This window comes from Drosophila hydei, unplaced genomic scaffold (assembly GCF_003285905.1).
Source record: "Drosophila hydei strain 15085-1641.00,03,60 unplaced genomic scaffold, DhydRS2 tig00000358-arrow-arrow-pilon, whole genome shotgun sequence".
NCBI lineage: Eukaryota > Metazoa > Arthropoda > Insecta > Diptera > Drosophilidae > Drosophila > Drosophila hydei.
Genome location: NW_022045716.1, coordinates 26,803 through 52,500, shown reverse-complemented (window position 1 = coordinate 52,500; position 25,698 = coordinate 26,803). Strand labels below are relative to the sequence as shown.

The following is a 25,698-nucleotide window of genomic DNA, read 5'->3' as shown; positions in this document are numbered from 1 at the left end:
ATTGTTGGGACTCTGTGCCCAATAGCCACAGCACCAGTCACAGCCACAGCCACAGCAACAGCCACACACAGAGCCATTGTCATAGTAGACGATTATTGAGATTTATATTTGAGTATAAGCTGATTTTGGCTAACGCGTATTTTCCACTTATAATATTTTGTACTCCTTTAACCACCGAAGAACAAACATGGAAAAAAAATAATTGCAATAATATGATGGAGACGAAATTTGGTCGACTTTCAGAGTCTTTTGAAAATAATAAACTTAAGACTTCCTTAGCTTTGATTTCTTGCAGCCATCACACACGAGGCATATGTAGTGGAAATCACGATTGCCGAATGCAATTTAACCGCAAATTGCTTAAAAATAAAATGCAAACTCGTGGAGGAAGAGTAGAAGACTTTGACTAAGAAATTGTCTGCCTGCCCTCTTTAAATGTACAATCATCTTGAATATTGAGTTTGAAGTTTACAACTTTTTCAGTAGCAATTTACTGCTGCATCTTAGCTACCACGGTCGTGGCCAACGAAATTGAGCGTAAGTTGACAGACAACTTGAAATTTATTCTACAACTTGCAAGAACAACAACGTCAACAGCTTACTTCCTTCAGCAAAGTATGCGTGTTTTTTTTACCAAGCTTACCTCTTCTTCGCAGGGCCATCACAGATACCGCGCACAGTTTTCAAATTAAGTAAGAGTGCTTCGGTTGGAAGTGTCCTGCTAAAAAATACCCTTCACCTCCAAATTAGCTGATCTTTCATTTATACCTTCCATAAGCACATTGTATTATTTCGAGCTACCGACACCAGTGCAATTATATAACCAGACAGTTAGACTGCTTGATCACGATATACATATATACCTTAAGGAATCACAACTGTCGGCTGCCGTTATTAACATACAAAGCAGTAAATCCTGCAAGCACTTATATTCTTTTCAGAATTCTTACATCTTTCCCAATATCTCTGGATTCGTATAGTGTTATAGAGTAATCTACATTGAACTCAGGTTTCGTTAGCAGCGGGCTGTGATGATTGAACGAACAAGTTCGTTGTCGACGAAACCTGCATGCTGTGTGGAGAGGCGACCAGTACCAAATTGGGAGGAATACGAATCTTCGACATTGATTTAGGCAACTCAGGACCAGTGCACAGTTAGTTAAGTTATGCCAACTGTACTTTTCGACGTTTACAAGCCCCAATCCTTTACAAACAAGCACACTCACACACACACATATGATTTCCCCTTACCCCTTAAATTTAAGGAAACGTATTTCCAATAATAAAAGGAAAGCACACACATTTGGATGTCATTATTGAACATTTCATTCATGCATAATTTCCTACAGCAAGCCCCAAACGATTCGACGTCCTAAGCGTTTCAGTTCGGTGTACGAGGTATCTTCTAGTCGGGCATTGCTTTTTTAGTGGGCATTTACACGATCAATCCAAAAGCAAACATTATCAGTTTGCAGATATAAAATACAATATAAACTACATATCTAGGTAATTATGATAAAAATATATTACAATTTGTATTTAATATACACAATCTGGCGTTTCCCGAACTCTATATATTTCACAAACTTCCAGACTAATGTTATTAGATAAAAGAAATGTTCAGATTTAGTTTGGACTAAAAGTTATAGAAAATAGGAAAATACGCTCGATTTTGAGGCGGGTTCTAAAGAGAGTCGATCCCAGCATGCCTTTACTATAGAAATGCATCCGTGTTTCAGCAAATACAGTTTATTGCCGGATGGTAAATGCCTTTAGATTTTGATAACTTTGAAGGGCGTAGACATGCACTCATACTTATGTAGTTAAATGTATGTATGTGCGTATAGTCATTTGTCACTGACAAACGTCGTGCTCGTCGGAAGCCCAATTTAATACCTCTGCATTAACTATAAACAAATCACACATACTTACGAGGCCAAAGGCGTAGTCCACAAAGAAGCATTCACAGACGAGTCACACAACATTCTCACTGCTATCAAGTCGAAAGCGAAATGATAAGAACAAATTGGAAATACACATTGCTATTTTAGTTCTCTTACATCAACTGAAGCGCCAGCATTTTATTTTCAATTCAGTTGGGGAACCAATTATTAAACCGGTTTTAAGAGCAATTTGGGAAGTGGCTTAATGCTGGAGCCTACCCGTCGAGTAAAATACGAGCGAATGCCTTCAGTCACGTTTAGGTGAGATTACAAACTACGATCTAAGCCAATATATTTATCTTATTTGATATGCTACTTAGCTGTAACACCTTGTACAGTGGACACGCTTAGTTCTTATGGAAATATTGAAGTTTTTCAATGAGCAATTGGGCTGAAGCGAAATCTAAATACCTCAAAAGATTGTAGAAATTGTCAATTATTTTGTTTTTATAAAAATGTGTTATTAATCAGTGTCATTAATATTAAAACGAGGTAAGCAACATATAAAAGCTTTAGACCTTAGTCCACCTGCTGCTCTAAGACCAACATTGTACTTATATGTACATACATAAATTATTATATGAAATATCTTTAATTAGTTTACAATAATTAAAACTATAAATTTAATAATAATAATTAGGACATAAAATGTGTGGAAGACATCTCCGATCCAATAAATGTCCTATAAATAAATGTAATTGAGGAATCTATAAAAGATAAGCTCAGATACTCAAAACCGTGTTAAGCTGTGTATGCAAAGCATATTTTAGCAACAACAGAGAGAAAGCCAGTAAATCGCTAATAAACTGTTCAAACAGTGTATCACAGAAAGTAATATCAGCCACAGCATCTCATAGATAGATCACAAGCATTTAGTACCTCAGGCAAAATATTGCCGTACAGTTGAGAGTCGACATATGTCGGCGGTGGCTAGGAAATTGTTTTGATTGCAGCTCCTTCGGTTGTGTCCAAGATTTCAAGATGTCTCTCAACAATATTAATACGAACGTCTACTACGATGATCCGATCTTATTATGGAAAACAAAGCAACGCGTTCACTACAAGGACGACGTTGCGGCGCGTGCCAAAAAGTGTGTGAATTTGTTTCAACTAAATAGTTATGGCTGAGTCTGAATGTCGAGAATATATGCCTTAACTTTACCTAGCCGTGACAGGATTTGTTGTGGGATGTGTGACTCTAGGCTCCAGCTTGGTTAGTTGTCTATATGATACCCAATCATTCTGAACTCAATACCGAATCGAATCCAATATTGGTTAACGGTGAATTGCGCAAAAAAAAATAGCTGTTAGATAATTAGCCAACATATCAAAAAATAGAATAAAAAAATTAATTAATTATAGTAATTGGAAGTATTAACATAATAATAATGATTCAACATGAATGAACACAATACAAGCGTATAAAAAAGTCCTAATTCAATTATTAAATTGATTACAACGAATTACTAGCCATAAACTGATTATGAACACTAGTCCATTTGTCGATAAAAAAGCGATCTTTAGGAATCGTAAACTTCGAGCCGTACTCAGCATCGTCTTTAGCTATCGAGAAAGGCATAATGTACAGTGGCAATAAAAGATAGGAGCGTAAATCTCAGGTAATCATTAATGTAAAAATACCTTAAGAAAACAAATTAAATATTTATGATTGGAGTAATGCATAACATGATAGACGACCCTCAAATTTCCTCAGCACCCGCGAAAGCCAGTTGTATGTAGAACAGTTTGGTTTTAGACGAGCAACTTGTATCTAAGCAGAAGATTCTATTTAATGTTTCATTAGCTAGCCTTTGTTAATAAGAGATAAATCTGATTAGCTTAAAATTAGCACGTCGCTACTCTCAGCCGAAATTGTAACGTGCACAGTGAGCAAAATATAAAAAATATCTTTCAAAAACAAATTAAATATTCATGTTTAATGTAATGCATAATACGATAGACGACCCCCAAATTTCCTCTCTCTCTCACTCTTTCTCTACGTCAACTCTCTATATTACAATGGGGTTGCGATATACTCTTACTTTATTATTGGGTCGATTGGGCAACAATAGGCAGTTCCTCTCCCTCTCTCTATCTTTCTCTTCTAGAGATAGTAAAGTTGACATCCAACCTTCTTGTGCACATTGATCAAAATATAATTTGTAATTGAAACATTTATCACGTGTCAAGTAAAAAATAAAAATAAAGTCACATATAAAAGAAAAGTAATCTTACTTGCGAGTCGCCAATTGTAAATTGGAACAAATTGCATTGAAAAAAGTCGATTTGCAACACAACAACTACAAGTGCTCAAGTTGTTTTTGATTGAGACGGAGACGAAGGGAATTTTGTATGTGCTATCGGGGGTCGTATCTATGTAGAACTCAGCACCCGTGTGCTGGTCTTTTATTAGCTAATTATGGGTGCTTCATTCCAAACACTATAGGCTGCTTTTGCGAAAGCCCATCAAGAAATGATAGCGGTAGCAAAAATGATAGCAAATTCAATCAAAAACCCATTAAAGGCAAATCATATATGTCTGGTCCGGTCTATAAGGTCTTAACGGTAACCATTTCTATTTTGAAGTAGTCTAGAGAAACTAGCGTCGGCAGTTGATCATAATGATGAAATGTCAGTTACTTTGCAAGTCTTAGACTGAGTGGAGCTGGGAGTTACACACATGAAGTAGATGCAAAGGATGATTGTGCGAGTGTGTGTTTGAGTGTGTTAAGTCGGCATCCTAGCAGCATATTTTAACTGACTCCCAACTTTACGTTAGAAACCAAGTATTTAGCGACAGCTTTGAACATATTACATTAAGGCAACCAAAAAAATCGATATCCTTCTCTCGCCTAACGCCTGCAACGACACCGCCGCCGGAGGCTCAACTACATTCCAGTAGCAATAACTCGACTATCTGTGCTACGTCCAACTCCGTGAAACGGTACGCCCGAACCGCATGTGATAATTGCGGTTACCATAACATACCGATTATGTCACACCCAATATCGCCGCTTGCTAAATCGCAGACGAACCTGGAGCTCGTGGAGCACCACAGTCAACGCCAGGCACTTTTGCCTCTACCAGTCATTGGAATACACCGGGATGACTCGGCCTACACACTCCAGGTATCCCGACGGCCTTCGATACTGCTGCAGGAGATCCTGACTCAGCGACCCCCTGGCATTGGACGCAAAGATCCCAGTAATTTTCTTCATTCACGAAACTCCAGAAATGCAGGGTACAGCCGGTCTCTATATTATTAAGTTATCCTACGTCTTGTGACATATATTGAATCAGTAGTTGTTGACAGCTTCTTTTTTTACATTATAACCTAAGAAATCCCAATGGAACAGCCACCGGGAGTACGGCAACCATCAACTTTCAAAGTGGCTCGGCAAGTGCTCGCAATGGTTCCAGCGCCAACTACGACAGCGGCGCCAAAAGCTTTCAAGCCAAACAGCAAAAAGAAAAGAACCGAAGAACGGGCAAGTAAGAACATAATTAGTATATTTTCGTCAGCAATTTTAAATACAGAATTCTATCTTTAATAGTGATGCTATCAGTTCGGCACTGTCTGCAACCTATTGCAAGCTGCTAGTGCTCTTAGGAGTGTGCCTTCCCATTACGGAGGTTATTTCGGATCAAATCCCAACTTATGTCTACCAAGGCTTTTATGTTTACTTATATGCTGGAAGCATACTCTTTGTTATATTTGTTTACATAAGTGCATTCCGTAATCGGTCTCTCTTCAATGCACTGAAGGATTTTCGTAAGTAACTTTACCATTTCTCAAAGTGTTAGTAAAAACATTCACTTATTCTTTATATATATATAAAAGCTAAGAGGCTAAACTAACTTTGTCTTCCGAATATCGTAGACGAAAAGAACAGCAACATACACATTAAGCACAAGGTGACTCATTTCGGAAGCTTCTATTTACGGGTTGGAGCTATTGCCTTCGCTATAGGCACAATGGTGTATTCGGGACTGGAGTTTGGCCAGTTCTTTGAACTGAATGGTCATCCTGGATGTCATGATGTCTTTGTGGCCATTACTCCCATCTGCCGCATGGTCCTGTGCATTGCTCAAGTGCAGTTTATCTTCCTGAATACCACATATATGGACATGGCCCGCCACAAAGTAACCTCGCGCTTCGGGCTCATGCATATGGTGGCTACAAACCTGTGTGAATGGCTATACGTACTGGTCGAAGAAACTAAGCACGAAATATTTCATATAACCCACCATGACAACGATCCAGTCCACGATCCCATATTGCACAATGGCACACATGGCGGTCCTGACTGGTCGACGCTGAATCAATCGATTCAACTTCACGGACCACACGGCTCAGGACTAAGAATGCAGAACCATTCTGCTGAAGGTGCGATGCACAAGCTGTTAGTAAATATTACCACGTCCGTTAGTAATATTACAACAGCAGCAACGCCAACGCAAGCCACATTCTCTGGATGCTCACGTACGACTATCATGGGTGCTTTAGTCCAGCAGCTGTCCCCTTTTCTTTTCCCGTGTACAATTGAATACTCTCTCATCTGCGCTGTTATTTTGTTTGAAATGTGGAAGACTGTCAAATCCATACCGGACATTGACAAGACTCGCAAGAACTCCATTAAACCCGTAGCGCAGAAGCCGGCTCATCACTTCTCTGTTGACTGCTCGCAGTCGCACAAGGGACTCTTCTTCGGCATACTCATCATTGTCATGACTATCATATCCATGATCATGTACTTTGTGCTGTATACGCAGCCTGGCTACGAACTGATCGCGACACAGGAGGTTACACTCTGGGAGACTTTCATGTACTTCATGTGCGCCTCGGCAGTAATTACGGGTAGGTAGATGTGATTAGAATAGAACGCCGAATCTCTTTAACTATTGTATTCTTGGCAGGCATGATCCTTATGCGCGATCTTCGATATATCAAGGATACAAGTGACGAGCACCACTCAATGGACTTAGATAATCTCCTATTGGTTGTAGCCCAGACAGGCGTCTACTTGTATGGCATGTTCAGCATTCTGGGCAGCTATTTCGCCAAATGGGATACGGTGCCAGACCGAGTCGAAGGCATCATCGCTGAGGTCTTTGGTGTTGTGCAAACTTCACTGCAGACAATGTTCATATTGCATGCCAGCCACCGCCGCTGCAAAGGCTCCAAACAGGTGCGCCGCAAGCCCGGTCGTGAGATCATTACCTTTCTATTGGTCGCTAACATCGCCATCTGGTTCGTCAACACCCTTATCAAGGGACGCGCTGTATTTCGCCAGACGCACCTTGAGTTCTTCGGCATTTGGGGCTGGACCATTATTACACATATTTCAATGCCACTGGCGATTTTCTATCGCTTTCATTCAACGATTTGTCTCTTCGAAGTGTGGAAAATCACATATAAGGCTAAGACACACTAATATTTACCAATCTTTACCACTTTGATTTTTTTTTTTTGCTTTTTAAATTATTTGTAGGGGATTATATTTTATTAATATTAAGTTAGTAATTCAGAGCTTAATAAATTGATGAATTAAGTAGTCGAAACAATTTCTCGCCGATTCTGGCTTGTATTGCCGCTGTCTTCCATTGTCGGATATATGTACATATAGATGATACCTATATGTGTATGCAAATATATGTATACGCAGAGATACAGACATACCCGTTTATCTTGGCTTTTTTGATATTCCTCTGCATACGATCTATAAAATTAGGTCTTAAGTACCTATTTATTTCCTATTTCTATAAATAGGCGATTTTTTTAAGTAATCAGATTTTTAGTTAGCTCTCTTTTTTACATTCTAATCTAAACAAAAAGTGTAAATCTTTTCATTCAAGTTTTATGTGCAGCATTACTATTTTCAATAATATTGTAAACAAAACCTCCAAATAACACCTTTGAAATGCGTAATCAATACTTATCGATTTTGAGCAGGTTTATCGATGCATGCCGGTCCATGTATATAGTGTGGGTTAAATTATATACCAAATGTCGATCATCTGATCGTTGACACGACAAGTAGTTTCGGGTTGTCAGTCAGCTCATCAGAAAGTGAACTTAAAAGAAACTTTTTTAGCTCTATAGTAAATTAAGCTTTTAATTGTATACAGTGTACATTTTTTAAGATTACAATAATATTACTATACTTTAAATATTGTTTCCTAACTGTAGCAAATAAAAATAATTATTCCGCAACATTTTAAGTTGGTTTAAATATATATGGGCTTTGTATCTCTTAAAAGACATTATATTTGACCTTCTTATATGTATGTGGTTTCAAACGAACGGGAAAATCAAGATTTGATTTGCATTATTTGTATCTGGTTTTTTAAATTATTTGAGCTTCTCCTTCCAGAAGCTTCGATCATTCGTATATATGTTACCAAAAGTTTTGTGATCCTTTTTCGTAATACAATGTGGATAAAGCAAGCCGTTTATTGTTCACAATATGTGTATTTCGTATATATGTAGGGTTGGTTTTCAGTCCAAAGCTTATTACATTAAAAGAAGAGACTGAATCATACGTAAGAAGAATTCTATTGTTATAGTTATTCATACTACATTGTAAACTCCTTCAAAATATTTTAGTTTCTTTTCAAAGAGCTACCGACTAAAATATGTTGTATGCCAGATTTGATAGATTGGGTTATATTTTTGCTTGACCGACAAATAACACTTGGGAATGCTATGAGTCTATATTCACCAAAGAAACAAAAAGAAAAATAAATCAAATATATTTTTTAATATGGAATTCTAAAGTTTTTTTTGTGTTGTTATGTTAATTGCATATTTGCTGCACAAAAATTGATATTAGACGAAACTCTAAGAATTATTTTTTTTTATGTTCGTTTTTCGTATTTGATCGGTTACATAAATCATAAAAAAGCACCTATATAATAGGTATACAATGCATTTCGGTAATACATATGTAAATTGGCATGGGCCAAACTCTTGTAACAATGTGCAACAAACCGTGTAGATATTTTCTACATATATATATATATATATATATATATATATATATTCTATTGTTATTAATTTCTATATATAAAATAGCGAGTAAGATTTTTGAAACGTTCAATCAATTAAAATATAACTTTACATGCAGCTATTAAGTGTAAATTGTGATAAGTGTTTTATAATAGTATTTTGTTAAATATATTTTTTATCTATTGTTCTTCAATTTGGGTAGAATATTTGAATACATATGAGATTAGTTAATGTGAAATGGCTCTAAGGTTCTGTTCAGTAAGCTTTCAACATTAGCCGGCTTTAATTCATACAATGCCGGCCTGCCTTCAGGCCAACTGGCATTACGAAAGCTGACCAAAAACTCTTCATATGTGCAGTCTGCCGATTGATCAGTTCAAGCGCAGATATTCAAACTAATCAATGCGATTGATATATGTTAAGAACGAGGAAGTTGTTAACTCTGTGAAGGTTGAAAAACATATATTCGAAAAATGAGCCCTTTTTATATTCAAAGACAGAGCAGGTACAAAAATAAATACAGACTGACAAATACTTACTTCTTTCTGTTTTACTAATTGGCTTCTAATACAAATACGAATCCAAAAGTGGAAGCATATATCCTATCTTAAGCGAACGCGCATTTCAATGGTCTAATTCTAAAGGAATTAATGATCTAGTAGGACTTTACATTATGCATATAACTTGTTTTGGCTATACAATAAGGAATAGTTTGCAATGAAAACTTAGCAATGCTTTAAAGTGAAGTGAGCTTTGGGATAAAAGGAATCCTTTCATTTCTAGAATCCATAGACCTGAAAAACTATTATAAATGAGCAGACAAGAAAAGAATTCGAAACTAAAATCGCACACTTACATAATAATAGAGTAAATACATTTGCATTTGTAATAAAATATATATCGTATATATCGAAAAGGTCCAAGGGCTTGCACGCCCCTTTGATACCTTAATACCATACTTCATTCCTGGATTTAGTAGGTATAGTGTGAAGTGTAATACAAATCCAACAAAAAGTATTTAGAGGTCTATTGAACATTTGTATAATATACATACATATGTTTTTGTGTTTCTCCTAATGTCTCGCTCACAAATTTTTAAAATGTTCATTTAAAATCCCAAATGAGTCGATAGAAAGGCCTAATTGTTCGAATACGTCTTATGTTGGTATGCAAAATCATAACTTAAGAACTAATTTAACCAATATTGTAAATTTTGTATAATTTGGTTTATTGTTGGGCGTTCTACAAAATTGTTAGTTGTTCCACATTTCGTAACTTTTAACTTAGAATATTTTAGAATGGATAAAATGCAGCTATGCTGGAAGTACTAGTAAAATTTAGTATCACAGTATTTTATATAAGGTCAAATTTTGCTTTATATGTATGTTTATTATTCTGCAACATTAATTGTCCCTATTCATAATTTAATAGCATTGTTTTATTGTTGGATATGGATCTACATGACGATACAAGGTTAAATTAGATACGAGAGGACTGGGATGAACTGAAGAAACTTGATTATTTGCACATTCCAAAACAAAACAAAACTAAAACGAAATTTGTGTGATATATGAGAATAGTTTTATTTTATGTGTTAATAAGAACTACGATAATCATTTCCAATGTTCGAGTTCTCTGTTGCCAAAAACTTTTAAAATCATTTTTTATGAGATCTCTTTCAGAAAAAACCCAAGCTAATGCGAAACCCAAGCTAATGAAAATGAGATATTCACAAATTCAAAGAAGACAAAAACATTCACACTAAAATTTCATTGGACATATTTGAAGTTAAGTCAATCGTAAGGTATTATATTCAATGGTCACCATATATAACTGGACTTTATGTTCTGCGCCAAAGTTGAACCGCATATAACCGTCTCAGACAGTGTCATCTTGTAACAATAAAAAACTGAAGAGAATATATTTGAAGAAAAATGAAATGGAAATAGCTTAATGGATAGCCCGAAAGACAGAGTGAAAGCTTGTAGCCAGATACTCAAAACGGATTAAGGATATGACTCTATAAGGTATATGAGTTCGTGAAGAGGACTGGAAACAAAAGAACTCGACCTAGACCTTCAATTTATAAACATTGAGTCTCTATTAAAGCTTTCTATACGCTGTGTATTTACTATTGGTGAGATGAGGTGTACCAGCATACAAAATTGTAATGGGTAAATTTGCGCTTTGATGCAGGAAGCAGCACAACCCCTACGTACAATGTGCTGACATCGGTGACTGTGTTTGCTTGTAAAATTATTGATATGTATGCTGAAGAGAAGATCGAGTGCTTATAATAGGCATGTTCTAGTTGGACACTCTTGAATATTGTTGACTGATTGTGATTATTGATTATTGTACCCTTTTATGACTTGTCCTACAGAGCACTTTGGATGTGTGGTTTGAATCCAAAAAATTTAAAAGTGCATGATTTATTAACAATAACAATTTACTCTCTTAAAGATTCACCTGTGAGACACATGTGAAAGTGCATAATTTAGTGTCAGCTGAATTCTGTTTTGCAGTGAAAATGGGGCTTAAAGCGTGCTAAAAAGCAACAATTTAAAAATCTATGATTTTGCGTTAAAGTGTTAAGGGTTAAGAGTGGATAGCCGGATATCAGTATAAGTATTCACTGTTAAAGCCCATGAATTTCCCATTTGCATCTGTGTGTCAATACTCAGCTTGCGAATCTGTTTAGTATCGGGTGTCTTAATGCATGATTATTAAAATTACGTATCTTCATTTACATCTGTAAATTAGTACATTTATTTGTATATTTAGAGGCACAATTATACGCAAACAACGGCATACTTAGATTGTGGATGTTTTATCTTGTGGTCGAGTGCGCTCGACTTAACTGCTTATTCATATTTATTATTAACATTACTAAACTTTGTTATGCAAAACGTTATAAATGGAAGCAGAAAACGTTCAATACAAGTCGAATGTAATTTATACCAATCTAAATTTGACTCAGCCACATGGGTTCAAAATAACTTTTACATCAAAGTTAAAATTTTGCAATTACGTTTCTTAATTCATTTCAAGTCTTTAAGGTTTCAATTGACTAAGGCCCGTGTTTCTACTATGCGGCTAAAAGTGAGTGATCTTGACAATTAAAAATTCAAAACATGCGATGGCTCCTCAAAAATCGTTTCTATATATTCGAACTAACCTAACAAACAAATGTTCTCTATTTGCTGACCAGCATTTTTTGATAAGAAACGTTGAAATTAACTGTTATATACTGTTATATTCTGGTTAGTAAAATTACATGAGTTTCAATTGTAATCAGCGATAATATATGTAAATTGATTATCTATGAAATGTTATAACAGAATGGCACTAAATCGGAAGATTTTTGCATATAAATAGTACGAGCAGGATCGCATTAGGGCAGTTTTTGCTTATTAACCCTAAGAAAGGTACAGTGATTTTATTATATATATTATTTTTCAGTAATTCAGTATTTCCTAAATTAATATTTACTCGCGAAACGAATTTAAAGTATGGGTAATCAATGTATATTTCGATGTTATATAGCAAGAAGGACCCCTGTACACTTTATATATATTGTTAATTTATGTGTTGAAGAGGTTTTGAATAAAAAACAACAAAAAGTTATAAATTATAAATTATAAATTATATATATATACATATACATATATATATTATATATATATATATATATATATATATATATATATATATATATATATATATATATATATATATATAATTTAGACCGTGTCCAATAAATATAATATGATTATAACCTGGAACGACTTTTCTCTACGTAGTTTTCAATTTTTAAAACTACAGGCAAATTATAACTGTACTGATGCCTATATAACTCGACGAGTAAGTCTATATATATATATATATATATATATATATACATATATATATATATATATATATATTATATATATATATATATATATATTATATATATATATATATATATTATTTTTTTTTTTTTTTTTTGATACAACTCACAGAGGAGACATTAAGAACAAACCATCAAATACTACCATACCATTACATGGTTACATAAACACTAGTAAACAAATCTAAGACCTTTTAACAGCGATACACTGATAAACGCATAAACCTATTTCCATTTTAATTTGAATCATTCGGATGTTATTCTTGAGATTTTGTATAATTTGTTACATTTTAACATTCGATTAAGTGCTTTCTTATTTAAATTATTATGCCACTAACGTCGTGTCATAGAAGCTTCATTATGCTATATGTATTATAATAATCTATTGTAGAGGCTAGTATGTATAAGTTTGATGTAAATTAGCATGCGCAAATAATTGTGTTGCACAACCAAATATCGGGACTGAAAAAAAGTGAGACGGAGCAAGGAATATTTGTTTTTGAACTTCGAAAATTTGTCATGATACATTTGTTACCTCCAATAGCTACAATTGTTATTTTTAATATATGCAAAATCAATTATTTTAAGTAAAACGCCATAATACTTCTTTACTTAGTTCCAGCATAAAAACTACATTCTATTCTAAAAATATTCTACTGAAAACTCTCATTGTTCCAATACTTGGAACTATATGTCTGTCGTTGTTATTCCGACGCGTCACCGGCAGGTTTTCAATCAAATTCAATTGGTTTTCATTTGATTGATCAAAACTAAAATTGCAGTCTACCACGCAAGTTTTTTTATAAGCTATATTATCTAAATCTATTAATTGCTTGCCGTTGTTGCTGTCTTTTTTTAAAAAATGTACTCTCGTACGTCTGTATCCGGATAATAGTAAAGCTGAATGCAGTCATTCCACAAGCCCGAACTGATCTTGTTCAATTGGTTTCTTTAGCCAACTGCCAAGATCCTCACGCTTGAATGCAGAAAACAGCTCTTGCTTAGCCGTCTGCAATGGAAAATGATTTTGATGTGCCCATTCATCGGAATATAAACTCAACCAGCTTACCTGGTAGTCCTTCACATCTGCCTTTGTTTCCCCATAATCCTTGGTGACCTTGCGGTTTGGCATGCCTGGTAAGTTTTTCACTAAAAATCCATATTTGTCAAAGAAAGCTTGCTTAGTGATCCTAGACACTTGGCCGCCAATAGTTCGCCCCGTTAGCGAATTGACAACCTCCAGTTCAGTATCACCAATGGTCCAATTTATCCCAAAGTTTGGCGCTTTAGCCTGATTTCGCGGTTCTGCAGAAGTAACCAGAGCAAGACGTGGCTTGTTCAAATGGTACGGGGGTGGTAGACCCTGTATAGACTTTTCAATTCGTCCGCACACAGCGCGGTACATGTGTTCTGGATGCAACAAACTTCCCAACACAATGGAATGCAGGTAAACCGGTTCGATAATTGCAGACAACAGTGAACCCTGAATACCGACAATGTTCCAGCGAGCAATTTTATCCGAGCATGACATTGTAAGCAGACGCTGGCCCTGTAAGTAAAAAATGTTATTAGGACTCTTTGATTGAGCCTTTGAAGCTAAGCACTTGCCTGAAGTACGCCGTCCCACGTCTGAATGCCATCGCTGCTCTTCACTGGTATTGTTCCTTCTCCCGATTCGATTTTCGTACGCAACTGTCCACGTGCTTTTCTATACGTTAGTAGTAATTAAGGTTTGGTTTACACCACGCGCCAAAAAATGCAGAATACCAACATGTACAACGATTATGTGAAAATCCAAAAGCAGTTGCATGTTATTATTGGCAAGTCAAGAAATGATAAAAGGGTAGTATAAATAGTAATTATAAATTGACTTATTTTTCGAGAATTACATACAATATGCATCTACCCGTTTTAGACGAACAACCAGATCAGATCTACAACGTTGTGGCAATATTGCAATCTTTTCTTCATATATCAAAATGCTTAGTGCTGGAGTCATTCGTTGTGTACCTATATGGGTTATCTGGACATCAACTTTCTGGAAATACCAACTGATGGAAGCCGATCAAACTTTGGATGGTTACGGCGTCCGTATACTAGATTATACATCTTTTTAAATAACTGTCACAAGGTCACGCTATGAACACGCAAGCAACCTTCCATCTGTATTTCGTGTTAAGTCGAGTTCTTTCTTCTTTTAGTACGCAGTACGTTTTATCTCTGTCTCTAAGAGGCTCGTATCGGACTATTAATTCGCATAAAATACCATATTAAGCACATGTATCAATTGTGCGGTGAGTAATACATTCGGACTACAATTTGGTACGTCGCTATATTTTATGTATGTACTGTTGCTGTACATAGTTCAGGTTGGTCAGCCAATAGTTGTTATATTAATACACAATTATACTTTTCCTCAGATTACATTGATTGACTCAACCAAATAGAAACGCAGCAATCGGAAGAGCCGACTGCAAAATGCTTTTTCACAATGGCTATACGATTTGTATTCACCTGTGACCCAAGCTGGAAAGCTGTGAAAATAATGAGTTGTTGCAATTAGCCACGCTATAAGTGGCGAAAATTTTGCGTCAATCAATGCCTTTTTAAGACAGACAGCATATAGCAGATAGCCACAAAACACAGCCGAAGCATACTTGAGCTTGCTCAACTTTTTATTTACTTCTTAAAAGATATAGTATTCGATGGTGTTCCCTTGGCTCCCGTGGCCCTTGTGCTCCATGGCCCTTGTGCCTGGCCACGAAAGTGAGCAGCGCAGCAATAGTCAAATAGTCATGAGAGTGTACAATAGAAGGACGAAAGGGAGCATACGAGCAACAAAACGTCTAAAATTATTTGTGCCTGCGTCTGTTCGTACTTCTTTTCGTGTGTTAAGTCGGCTGTGCTGTAGTAGTTGATGGTAGCTTCCTCAATAATCTATTCACCCCTTATCTACGGCGTAACAATTTCGCGTGTTGGCGAGCATTCAGATAAGAGAGAACAAGCACAAAGCGTTACAAACAACGTTATGTGAAAAGGGTCCAATAAAGCGCTCAACACGCGTGAAGCTCTATTTACTTGACCCACACTCTGCGAGCTCTCATTAGGCGATTCGTAGCAGTGGAAATGTTTGTTCAATGATCTAATTATTTTGCTTTTGTTATATTTGTAGTAGTATTTAAAAATGTGTTGTACCAACCTATTTGGATGCTTATCAACACCAGTGTCGTTTTCGTGAGGACTAAATATCCGTGCATCCCCACATGGTGCTGTATTTATATACAAATGGAAATGTACCCCGGATTTTAGTTTATAAGGGTATTGCCCGTCTGTATTCCTCACGAAAATCGACTGATATGCTGTTGCTATATATTAGAAAAAAAAAGGAAATAAGAATAATCAAATGTATATAAATCAAAGTTAGGTTTTGTGTTTTTGTAAGTTTAGTTTGAAGCTGTTTTTACGTTAAAATACAACACATATGCTATATGAAATATACACATATACATGTACGGTGTTGCGTATATATATATATATATATATATATATATATATATATATATATATATATATATATATATATATATATATATATATATATATATATATATATATATATATATATATATATATATATATAGATGGTTCGTTAATAGACATAAGCCATAATTGGGAGGTTACATGCAGATCTTAATATAATAACAATATCTTAAATATATGTAATAAAAATTCGTTTCTATATGTGACGCATACACTAGAACTATATAAACTAAATTTAAACAGTTAAAAGCCGAGTCATTTATGATTCTAAGATAAATCGTGTTGCTGCCTTAACTTAACTTTACTTTTATTTGTTTGGCTACTACTACACATAAAAATAATACAATATACAAAATCTGTCAATGGACTTACTCGCTTAGCATATTTTTACATTTACTTATCTTATCAATTTTACTGCTAAAAGATGCATAAAATATTATTTATATTTATATATAAACAAGTGATGTATGCAATGATGTAAGTTTGTTTAAAATATATGATAATTGTTGAATGTTTAATTTAATTTTTAATTATCATTTATTTGCTAAATGAACAACATTGGAAATTAAAAATTAATTAAATGATATGTATATATTAAATATCAATAATTATATTGAATATCATCATATTGTAAAAGTTAGGAAAAGGGAACTGAATTATTCGTTAATTCGTATAATCACCTGACGATCTCTATAATAGTCGCTTCATTTATATATAATTTAAGTCACGGGAAATCACACATTGATTATTTACATATGATATGTCGCGTATGTATCCAATATCGGATACATAGTTTATTATTTATTACACACGGCCAGGGTGCTTCCCGGTAATTTAGTTATTTCAAAGAGTAATATTTAAAGAACAACACAACTACTTAAGTGCATGCTTTATGAAAAAGTTAACTACCTGTACAAATCGTTATTTACAAACTTTATGAACTAGTAGTATATAGAGCTTAGAACGAAGTTGAAAGTGCGAATTATAAAATCATACCCTGATTACACTGGAGATCAAGCTGAGCATACAGGTATTTCAGAAGACAACGCCTGGACACGATCTCAGCATGCGAGTCATTAAGGACCGCGCCATTTACGCTCATGTGCTCGCCGCTGACACATTTTGTTCCGGTGGAAACTGAGATTACCTGTTAACACACGCACACGCAGATGTACACGCACGCGCCCACGCACATACACGCATACACGAACACACGCACGCACGCACGCACACACACAGGCACACACACGCACGCACACACACACACGCATACACGCACACACACGCACACACACGCACATACGCACATACGCACATACGCACACACGCACACACACGCACACACACACACAAATACATACATGTAGTCATAGTTAGTTTTTACAAATGTTATACTCATACTCACTTTGGCTTCGCAGAAATTCATGTTTTCCGTCATAACTATGCCTGCGAGAACTTTTCGTCGCGAGTACGCCTCCTGACCTTTAATTACTTCCATGAATTTCTCCAGCACTAAACGTCCGATGGTATCCGCATGTATTTGCGGTAATTCCATCGACGACGTCTTGTCGTCTATGGGCAATGGCGCGTTTTTCTGCGGCGCCATCATCGGGCTGTAGGATATATTGCACAGGGAGGCGAGCGCGGCCTTAGCGGCTGCGTTTTTAGCCAATTTCTTGGAGGGACCTATGTAGCCTTAGTTTGTATCCCACTAACAGCAAAAGTTGCTAATTGAATACTCACCTGTGCCATCGAACTTTTTGTCGTTGATGGTAACCGTCATCTTGAAGCGGCAGTTGTTTTGAGCGCCATCAATGTTCATGCACTCAAAATTAACATCGTTAAATAGTTCGTACAACAACATAACTGGGCCTTTATCTGGAACTTTCTTCTGGCCATCTACAGCAATCGTACTTTTTGTGGCATCTAATGATTGGAAACAGAAGTTACCTTTGTATTGAAAAAGCACTAATGACTCTGAATAGCTAAACTAGATACTTGTACTTAAAGTAAGACATGTTTATGTTTATGAGTGTTCCAATGGACGAAGATAACAATTGTATTGGCTTTTAATCAAAAACAAAAAGTCATCAATTCATTGTGATAAAATAATAAAATTCTTCAGTATTTTCTATATTTCAAGAAATATTGGTTTTTATTTTGGTTTTCAAGATTATCATATAAAGTAAAGATAGTTGTAAAATTTATGAAAATTCTTTCTGTCTATCATTAATATTAAGTAGTTTTCAAGCTTAAATCAATAAGGAACACGAAGTGTATTCAGATTGTATTTCATTTTTAAACATTACACTGCATTTGCCTTTCAGCAATCAACAGAAAAGATCATGCGTGAGACGTTCAACGAGATCACAGAAACAAAAGCATAAATAAAGACGTAGACGGTCCTTAAAAGCTATCGAATCACGGTCTTCAATAATCTCTCCAATATTGAAATAACGCAAACACATATATATAAACATGTAATAAAAGCCACTGAGCATTAGACCGCAATTAGAAATCGACGACTACAAAATATGTTTTAATTACAAAATAAATAAATTTACGCAAAAAAATTAAGAAAAAAATAAAAACAAATAAAATACTAGTACTTGCTGTGGCTCATGCAAAATATTTGTGGACGCAACGTGGGTTGTTCAAGCGAGGTAAGGTTGGATTTCTTTTCAGGCAACATCAACGTGTAAATCAGTTCGACTAATTCTGCTTTGGACACGTTTTCAATACCATTTTCAAGATGTTCGTCACTTGTAAAGTCCAAATTGCCTGCTGGCTTCAAGGGAGACAAGACTGCGCCGTCTTTAAACTGTATAAAACTGCGCAGTGCTGTGGCTGCTGCCTCGATACGCGCTACCTTTTTACTGCGGCCTTGTCCCAAGTATTTCTGCCCATCAACCTGTAATGAAGCAAAGGTGAAAATCTATTTACTTTCACGTCTATAAATTAAATTGACAAAAATGCAAGCAATGAATGCATTACCCAAGGGAAAAAGGTCAGCAAAGAAATGCATTCATGTAAACAATGCTTGGAGTGCCCAATAAAAAGCGTTGAAATTCTTAGTCAGCTTTCGGTATTTCTTCTAGCACATGAACCCAACTAGGGCACATTCATATGTATTCCGTACACATTTATTATACCCTCATTTGGCTTAATATAATATGCCTTGTCTATTGGATTGGAATTCCACAAGTCGATTATCGGGTTAATATTTTCCTATCACGTTATTTTACCTTACTCGCTTTTGCTCTCCATATTGGCAGGAAACATTTTGCGCAATGAGCACTCGCTCGCGCGCTTTTTATGCTTTTCCGTTTTAGCCTTTGATGACAGACATTTGACATTAACCTCGCCGTTAAATGTACAATATTCAGAAAACCCCTTGAGTACAGTTGGCAACAAGAAATAACAATATACTATTTTATTGAACAAGGTTAAATCATAATTATGTATTTGGCCTTCAATTGCAATAAGTTTTCATAAATCCACAATTCGCAAATGTATGCAACGCTCTCTGTAACTTACAAAAGCCACTCTGCTTGGAGTGTTCAGGGAATGCACTTGGTTATATCCATATAAGGAGATATATTACAAAAATTAAACACGATAATTGATTGCTTTCAAATATAAGCATTTTTCTATGCATACCCCCGACTAAATGGTCTCTGCTTATAAGACTATTTATATATATATATATATTATAAAACTATGTGTTTTACGCTCATGTTATATCCTTAGTAGCATATCCATATCCATTCATACAAGCCCTACATTATACCTTCTATTCATTTCTCCTCTTTCTTTACGAAGAGATAATCATTGAAAGGAACTTGTGTTTTATCTTCTCTCTCTAAAGAGACCTAACATCTAGGAATTTGTCGTACATCCTTAATCTAATCTAATCTTTAAAGGGATGTCGTGTTATATCCGTATAAGCAGATACATCCATACAAGATACATGTTCTACAGAGAGCTAATCTTTAGTATTCTCATTGCGGTGTGGTTACTCAAAACAAATACACTTCAGTATAGGAACACATAACTAACTCATGTGGGCAATTAGATCGTTGACAGCGTGCACTAACCTCAACGGAGATCGTAAATAACGGCGCATGCACCGGACCAGTCTGTGACTCTAATTTGTATATCAGTCCATGCCGCAATTCATTAAGCATTGCTACTGTATTCTTCGGCTGTGGTACACGTTCCTTGCCAGATTTCTTTTTTGGTGGCACTAAAAACAGATATATATATATCGAGCATTACAAAATAATTCAAAGAGAAACAAATATGTAAAATGTAAAAAGCAATTTATTCCCTTTCTCCAGAAACGAAAGTATACTTTTGAACTTACCGGCATATTTTGGCATATCATAACGCCGTTTCTGGGGAGACTTTCGATTGTAACCGTTCATATTTCCCTCCGTTGATGTAGATACCACCTGTGCCTTTATAGATACGGAGTTAAAAAGAGAAACGTATTAGGACTTTCATTTTCACGAACATAATTTTGCAGACAAGTATTAATGTAAAAAACATCAAGCATTACAATACAACATTGACATTTAGAGATAGTCATATACAGACTTTCATCCTTTCAGTTAATTTTCTACACACACACATACAACCATTAAATAAGTGCTATAGTCGGGAATACTCGTGGGCCCAACTGTAGAGTTCCCTCGCCGTATTTCCCATTGGAATTAAAGAACAAACCATAAATATATATATTCTTTCCTGCCTACTTTAAATATTTCTTGAATACTTTAAATATTAAATATATAATATGACATACATAGTGTCCTCAAAATATAAATACGAGAAGGGGACTTCGCTTCTGTTAGCTTCACGGTTATTTATATATGTATATATTATATATATTATACATTAAAAATTAAAATTAAATGGAATTTTGTAAAACTGTAATCTCACTTGGTAATGGGAGCGTACGGGGGGTAGCACGATAGTTCGCCTTAGGAAGATTCTATGTTTTTTAGAGAAACGCCAGGACTCTGCTGAGTACAGCTGCCTCTGCCGTTGATAAAAAACCGCAGACCTCGCGAGATGCATTGCACGATAATGTGACTTGTAGCACATACGCCTGGGATTACAACATACAGGATACATTTCACAATCTCCCAGCAGCGTGAAAGGCAATTGCGTTCTAAGCAAGAGCAAGAGAAATAACAACGAGGTAAGGAAACGCGTGTAATGCGCTTGAGTGCAAGAATTCAACTGGCCACAATTAAATAAAATTGCACAGAATCCACTGAAAGACAAGCAAACTTTATGAGAAGTATTTATATACAAATTTACTCATTTAAAGCGAACTGCTCTCAGCTGCACTTGCACTTTAGCCAAGCCCTTTCGTAAGGCTGATTCTTTGTGGCTGATAAAGCATTAAAAGTGCCAACGAATATACATATAAATTTGTAGTCTGCAGAGTCTGCATACGCTACGTTAGATAGATAGATGGCCTCGAGAAGTATCTGCATGCGAAGTATTCTAAACTTTGCATTTTGGATTCCATTTTTAATATGTACATCAGAAGTGAACAGATTATTTTATATTCAAATGTATCAGAGTAGTCTAAATTCACAGAAATGTACACACACACACACACACATATATATATATATATATATATATATATATATATATATATATATATGTGAGTGTGTGTGTGTGTGTGCGTGTGTATGCATATGAGGATAGAGCAGTTGAAGGCCTCAAATAGTAAAGGGCTGCGCGTAGTGAATGCAACGTAAAGAGAATTCGCATTAAATTTTACGTTACGCTGCGGTGCTTCTCAACTGCACATCGATGCACCTGTACATCGAGTGTCACCCAGACGACAGCCGTCTGCCCGTCTAAATGTTTTAACAATAAGTTCATGTTAAATTAGACAACAAATGCATGGCGGCAGCACCTGTCGTTCGCGATTTCTGTAAATGCGATTTCACATATTGTTAAGCATGCGCTACATGACTGCGCCTCGCCGAATATAGAGACAAACTCGAAAGCCTTGCACCACAATCGACCTGCAGGCGCGGTCAGTTATGTAAGGAAAGCACATACCACCGTTGACAAAAGAAACATTAAATCAGTTAAAGGGTCTCATACTGAACGTGAATGCTACATAGATATAAAGCTACTGGATAATATACATACATGTCACTAGGTTGACATAGGCAAAGCGTTCCGAGCAACCAAAATATTCGAATAGTTAACAAAGAGGTATTTCTTTAAACTATCAAGGCTCATGCAGATTTATTTCAACATCAAACTTCAGGATATCTAAAACTTATTTAAAGCAAAAAATGTATTCATGAAAATAACAACTGAATAGCTTAAAGTGATTTGCAGGCAAAAATAATAATCGTTATATGCATATCGATTTTTTATATGCGTCGTTAATATCATAGGTAATTGCTGAAATTTCAAAAATCATATTTTATAATGAATCGACAAATCATTGTTTCATTTGTGCAACATCAACATCGTTTGTTTACCTGTCTAAAAAAGGTATTTGCTTGCTTCTATTGGGGCTAGTGGCGATAGTGGGGGTACTGCCCTATATAGTCAACCATTTACAGTTGGGCATGATGCCTAAATCAATACCGCTTTTCTAATGTTTCCCAGTGAAGTGCCATAGAGGCCGGACAACCATTAAATGTGAGAGAGCATTTTGTGGTTTCTTTAGCAGTCTTAGCCTATATAGACATATGTAAGAGACTACGCAGATATCTTTACCGTTTTGGAAACCAATGTTCAATAATCTAGTTGGCTAGAGAGTAATTTAAATCAAATATGAATGAAAATCATTGTTTCAAATTGCGCTAATTTACAATCAATCTACAAGCAACATCGCATTCCAAAAATATTACAAATACATAGTCGACATAAGTACTACGTTTATGCTAAAATCAAGTTCCCAATTTTCGTTACAATAATAATAAAAATAATAGTTGTTTTGTGAATTAAGAACAATAAATAGCATAAGCATAGTAGAAACGTATAAAATAAATAAGACTTTTTGTGTCTACTTACATGCTGCACAAAATTGTTATTGGCGCTGTTTAGCATGATTATTTCCAATTCTCGTACTTTATTTGCAACTTTGTTTTTTTTTTTTTTGTTGTCTTTTTGTTATACCTTTTGTGTTTTATGTTGGTTGTAGACTGCTATTTCAGAGGGGCAAACGGGCCGCTCTATAGCCGTTGCCTTTGCTTTCCATATATAAGTATGTATTTATTTCTAGGACGAGAATATAATTGAATACTTCTCTTTAGGTACGCCCGTGCGTGCTTAGTGCACTCACGATTTTAAGTCTAATGAACGAAATTATACTCATTGTAAATTTAAGAAAAGTGACACTAAAATTAAGTACAAAGTATTAAAAAGTTGAAAATTAAATATGTTTATAGGTGTATCTTTAATAAGGCAAACTCACAATGCATTTCTCTATGTAGGCTATTTATATATTTTTTGTTTTTAAATGGTGCATGATTTTTTTATGAATGATAGATTTGATGTGTGATTCGTTTAATATGTATATTTGGGTTTGCATTAAAACCTATCGCTAAATAACAGAGTTTTAGATTTCTTTAGTATTTGGATGCATCACATACACCTGCATTAGCGTATTGTATACATGTGTATGCACTCACACATATACATTCATAAGTAAATTCAACGCGCAAAGAGCACAGAGAAAACTCTGAGGGTAGCGCACGAAAAAGAGACCAGCCAGCAGCATTGCCGCTCAAAAGCTAACGTGGGGAGAGGTACAGTGGCACAGCTCAGCTCCATTATACGGAAGTCTTCACTAAAAGAAGAGTACGTAGCTGCAAGCAGGTCGATAGACATGTGCACATACATACATATCTATGTTTGGGTCCTATTTTCTAATCCGATTACTGATAAAACTACCTCTGATAATCTCTCTAAGTTCATTTACTAACTTCAGATGATCCAGCTTTTGAATGGTGCATATTTATGCATATTTCTCTAATCGACTTGCCATGACTTATAGATAAACATATCCAAAAATACTTTATTCAGAACAGCATCACCTTGCATAACTATTCATTCGCACACTAATACAACCTTTGTACGATGCATCTTATGCAGTATGGAAAGAACTAATATATATGTATATATATATATATATATATATATATATATATATATATATATATATATATATATATATATATATATATATATATATATATATATAAATATATATATATATATATATATATATATATATATAAATGTAAATGCTTTTATTGATGCTTTTCCCACTAGTACAAACATACAGACAGACATACATACATACATATGCATGAGTAGAAATGTACATGTTCACGTATGTATATATTTATATTTATGTATGGTTGTACTTGATTTAGTTTAATTTTTTGTGTTGCCACTGCCTACCTTACTTGGTCGAAGCTCTATTTATTGATTTTTACGTCACTTTTTCTCTTTAGCTTTCCCATTTTACTACAAATTGCACTCCACAAAAAGATGACAAAAAATTGCACACACCTTAAATACTAGCAGGGTAACTCGACGATATTTGTCGCGGAGTGCAGCGCACAATATTTTTATACAAGTCTCTTACACTTCCTTCTTTTCGTAGCGTAACCGCCTGCTAGCCCTTGAAGAACAAGACCGACTTCAGTTAATCAGGACTTTTTGTTTTAGTTTTAATGATGATATAAAACACACCCAGAGCTGTCTAATATTTATCATATTTTTGTATATCGATGTATACCTTTTTTATGCGATATTTTATTTGTTGTTACAATACGATGTTTTTTGGCTGTTATATCGATAGCACCTATCGAGGTAATTAGCTTCAACGGCACAAGCGATGATTTTGATTTAGCTTAACTTAAATATACAGGTATATTTAAAAGTTAATGTTCCAGGTGAGAAACAAATGAATTCGAAATTTCTTTTAAGAGGAAAATGAACCGAATGTGTAATTAATTACTATGCTTGATATTCTGTTTACCAAAGATTTACAGAATTATACTTTAGTACATGCAGATCAACATATTTTAAAAAATAACAAATTTACTTGTTTTATATATTAAACGTATTTATGAAAAGCCATCAAAGTACGATAATTACAATTAAACTAATAACTCTCTCTTATACACAACAAGTTTAGAAAAGGCGTTCGCCGATGTAACCTGTAATAAGGTGGTGAAATTATACATACATGTAGTGACGACTTTCGATTAACTCCGACTTTAACCAATACATTGTACCCGCTCTCGAATATA

General features: G+C 35.1%; 2 protein-coding genes across 12 annotated transcripts; one reads left to right on the top strand and one right to left on the bottom strand.

The window, feature by feature from the left end:
* Nucleotides 1-2,071: 2,071 nt before the first annotated feature.
* Nucleotides 2,072-8,932, top strand: LOC111591909 (proton channel OtopLc). 2 transcript variants are annotated; one of them, XM_023303841.1, is made up of 6 exons: nucleotides 2,876-3,034; nucleotides 4,723-5,184; nucleotides 5,283-5,435; nucleotides 5,498-5,715; nucleotides 5,824-6,801; nucleotides 6,861-8,932. In XM_023303841.1, the coding sequence occupies exons 1-6, from the start codon at nucleotides 2,925-2,927 to the stop codon at nucleotides 7,376-7,378; spliced, it is 2,439 nt and encodes an 812-aa protein (XP_023159609.1). In that variant the 5' UTR covers nucleotides 2,876-2,924; the 3' UTR covers nucleotides 7,379-8,932. The 2 variants fall into 2 exon arrangements, with proteins under 2 accessions (XP_023159601.1, XP_023159609.1); XM_023303833.2 differs by lacking the exons at nucleotides 2,876-3,034; nucleotides 4,723-5,184 and adding an exon at nucleotides 2,072-2,204.
* Nucleotides 8,933-13,135: 4,203 nt separating this feature from the next.
* On the bottom strand, nucleotides 13,136-25,172 carry LOC111591859 (double-stranded RNA-specific editase Adar). Of its 10 annotated transcripts, none has more exons than XM_023303752.2 (12): nucleotides 24,842-25,172; nucleotides 23,447-23,653; nucleotides 20,751-20,844; nucleotides 20,482-20,630; nucleotides 18,998-19,295; nucleotides 18,128-18,310; nucleotides 17,790-18,070; nucleotides 17,381-17,531; nucleotides 16,044-16,209; nucleotides 14,453-14,552; nucleotides 13,914-14,393; nucleotides 13,137-13,853 (listed from the first exon to the last, which is right to left on the bottom strand). In XM_023303752.2, exons 2-12 carry the CDS (start codon nucleotides 23,480-23,482, stop codon nucleotides 13,755-13,757), a joined length of 2,037 nt encoding a protein of 678 aa, XP_023159520.1. In that variant the 5' UTR covers nucleotides 23,483-23,653; nucleotides 24,842-25,172; the 3' UTR covers nucleotides 13,137-13,754. The 10 variants fall into 10 exon arrangements, with proteins under 10 accessions (XP_023159556.1, XP_023159564.1, XP_023159571.1 ...); XM_023303768.2 differs by having other exon boundaries at nucleotides 24,847-25,172; XM_023303759.2 differs by having other exon boundaries at nucleotides 24,953-25,172.
* Nucleotides 25,173-25,698: the final 526 nt, after the last annotated feature.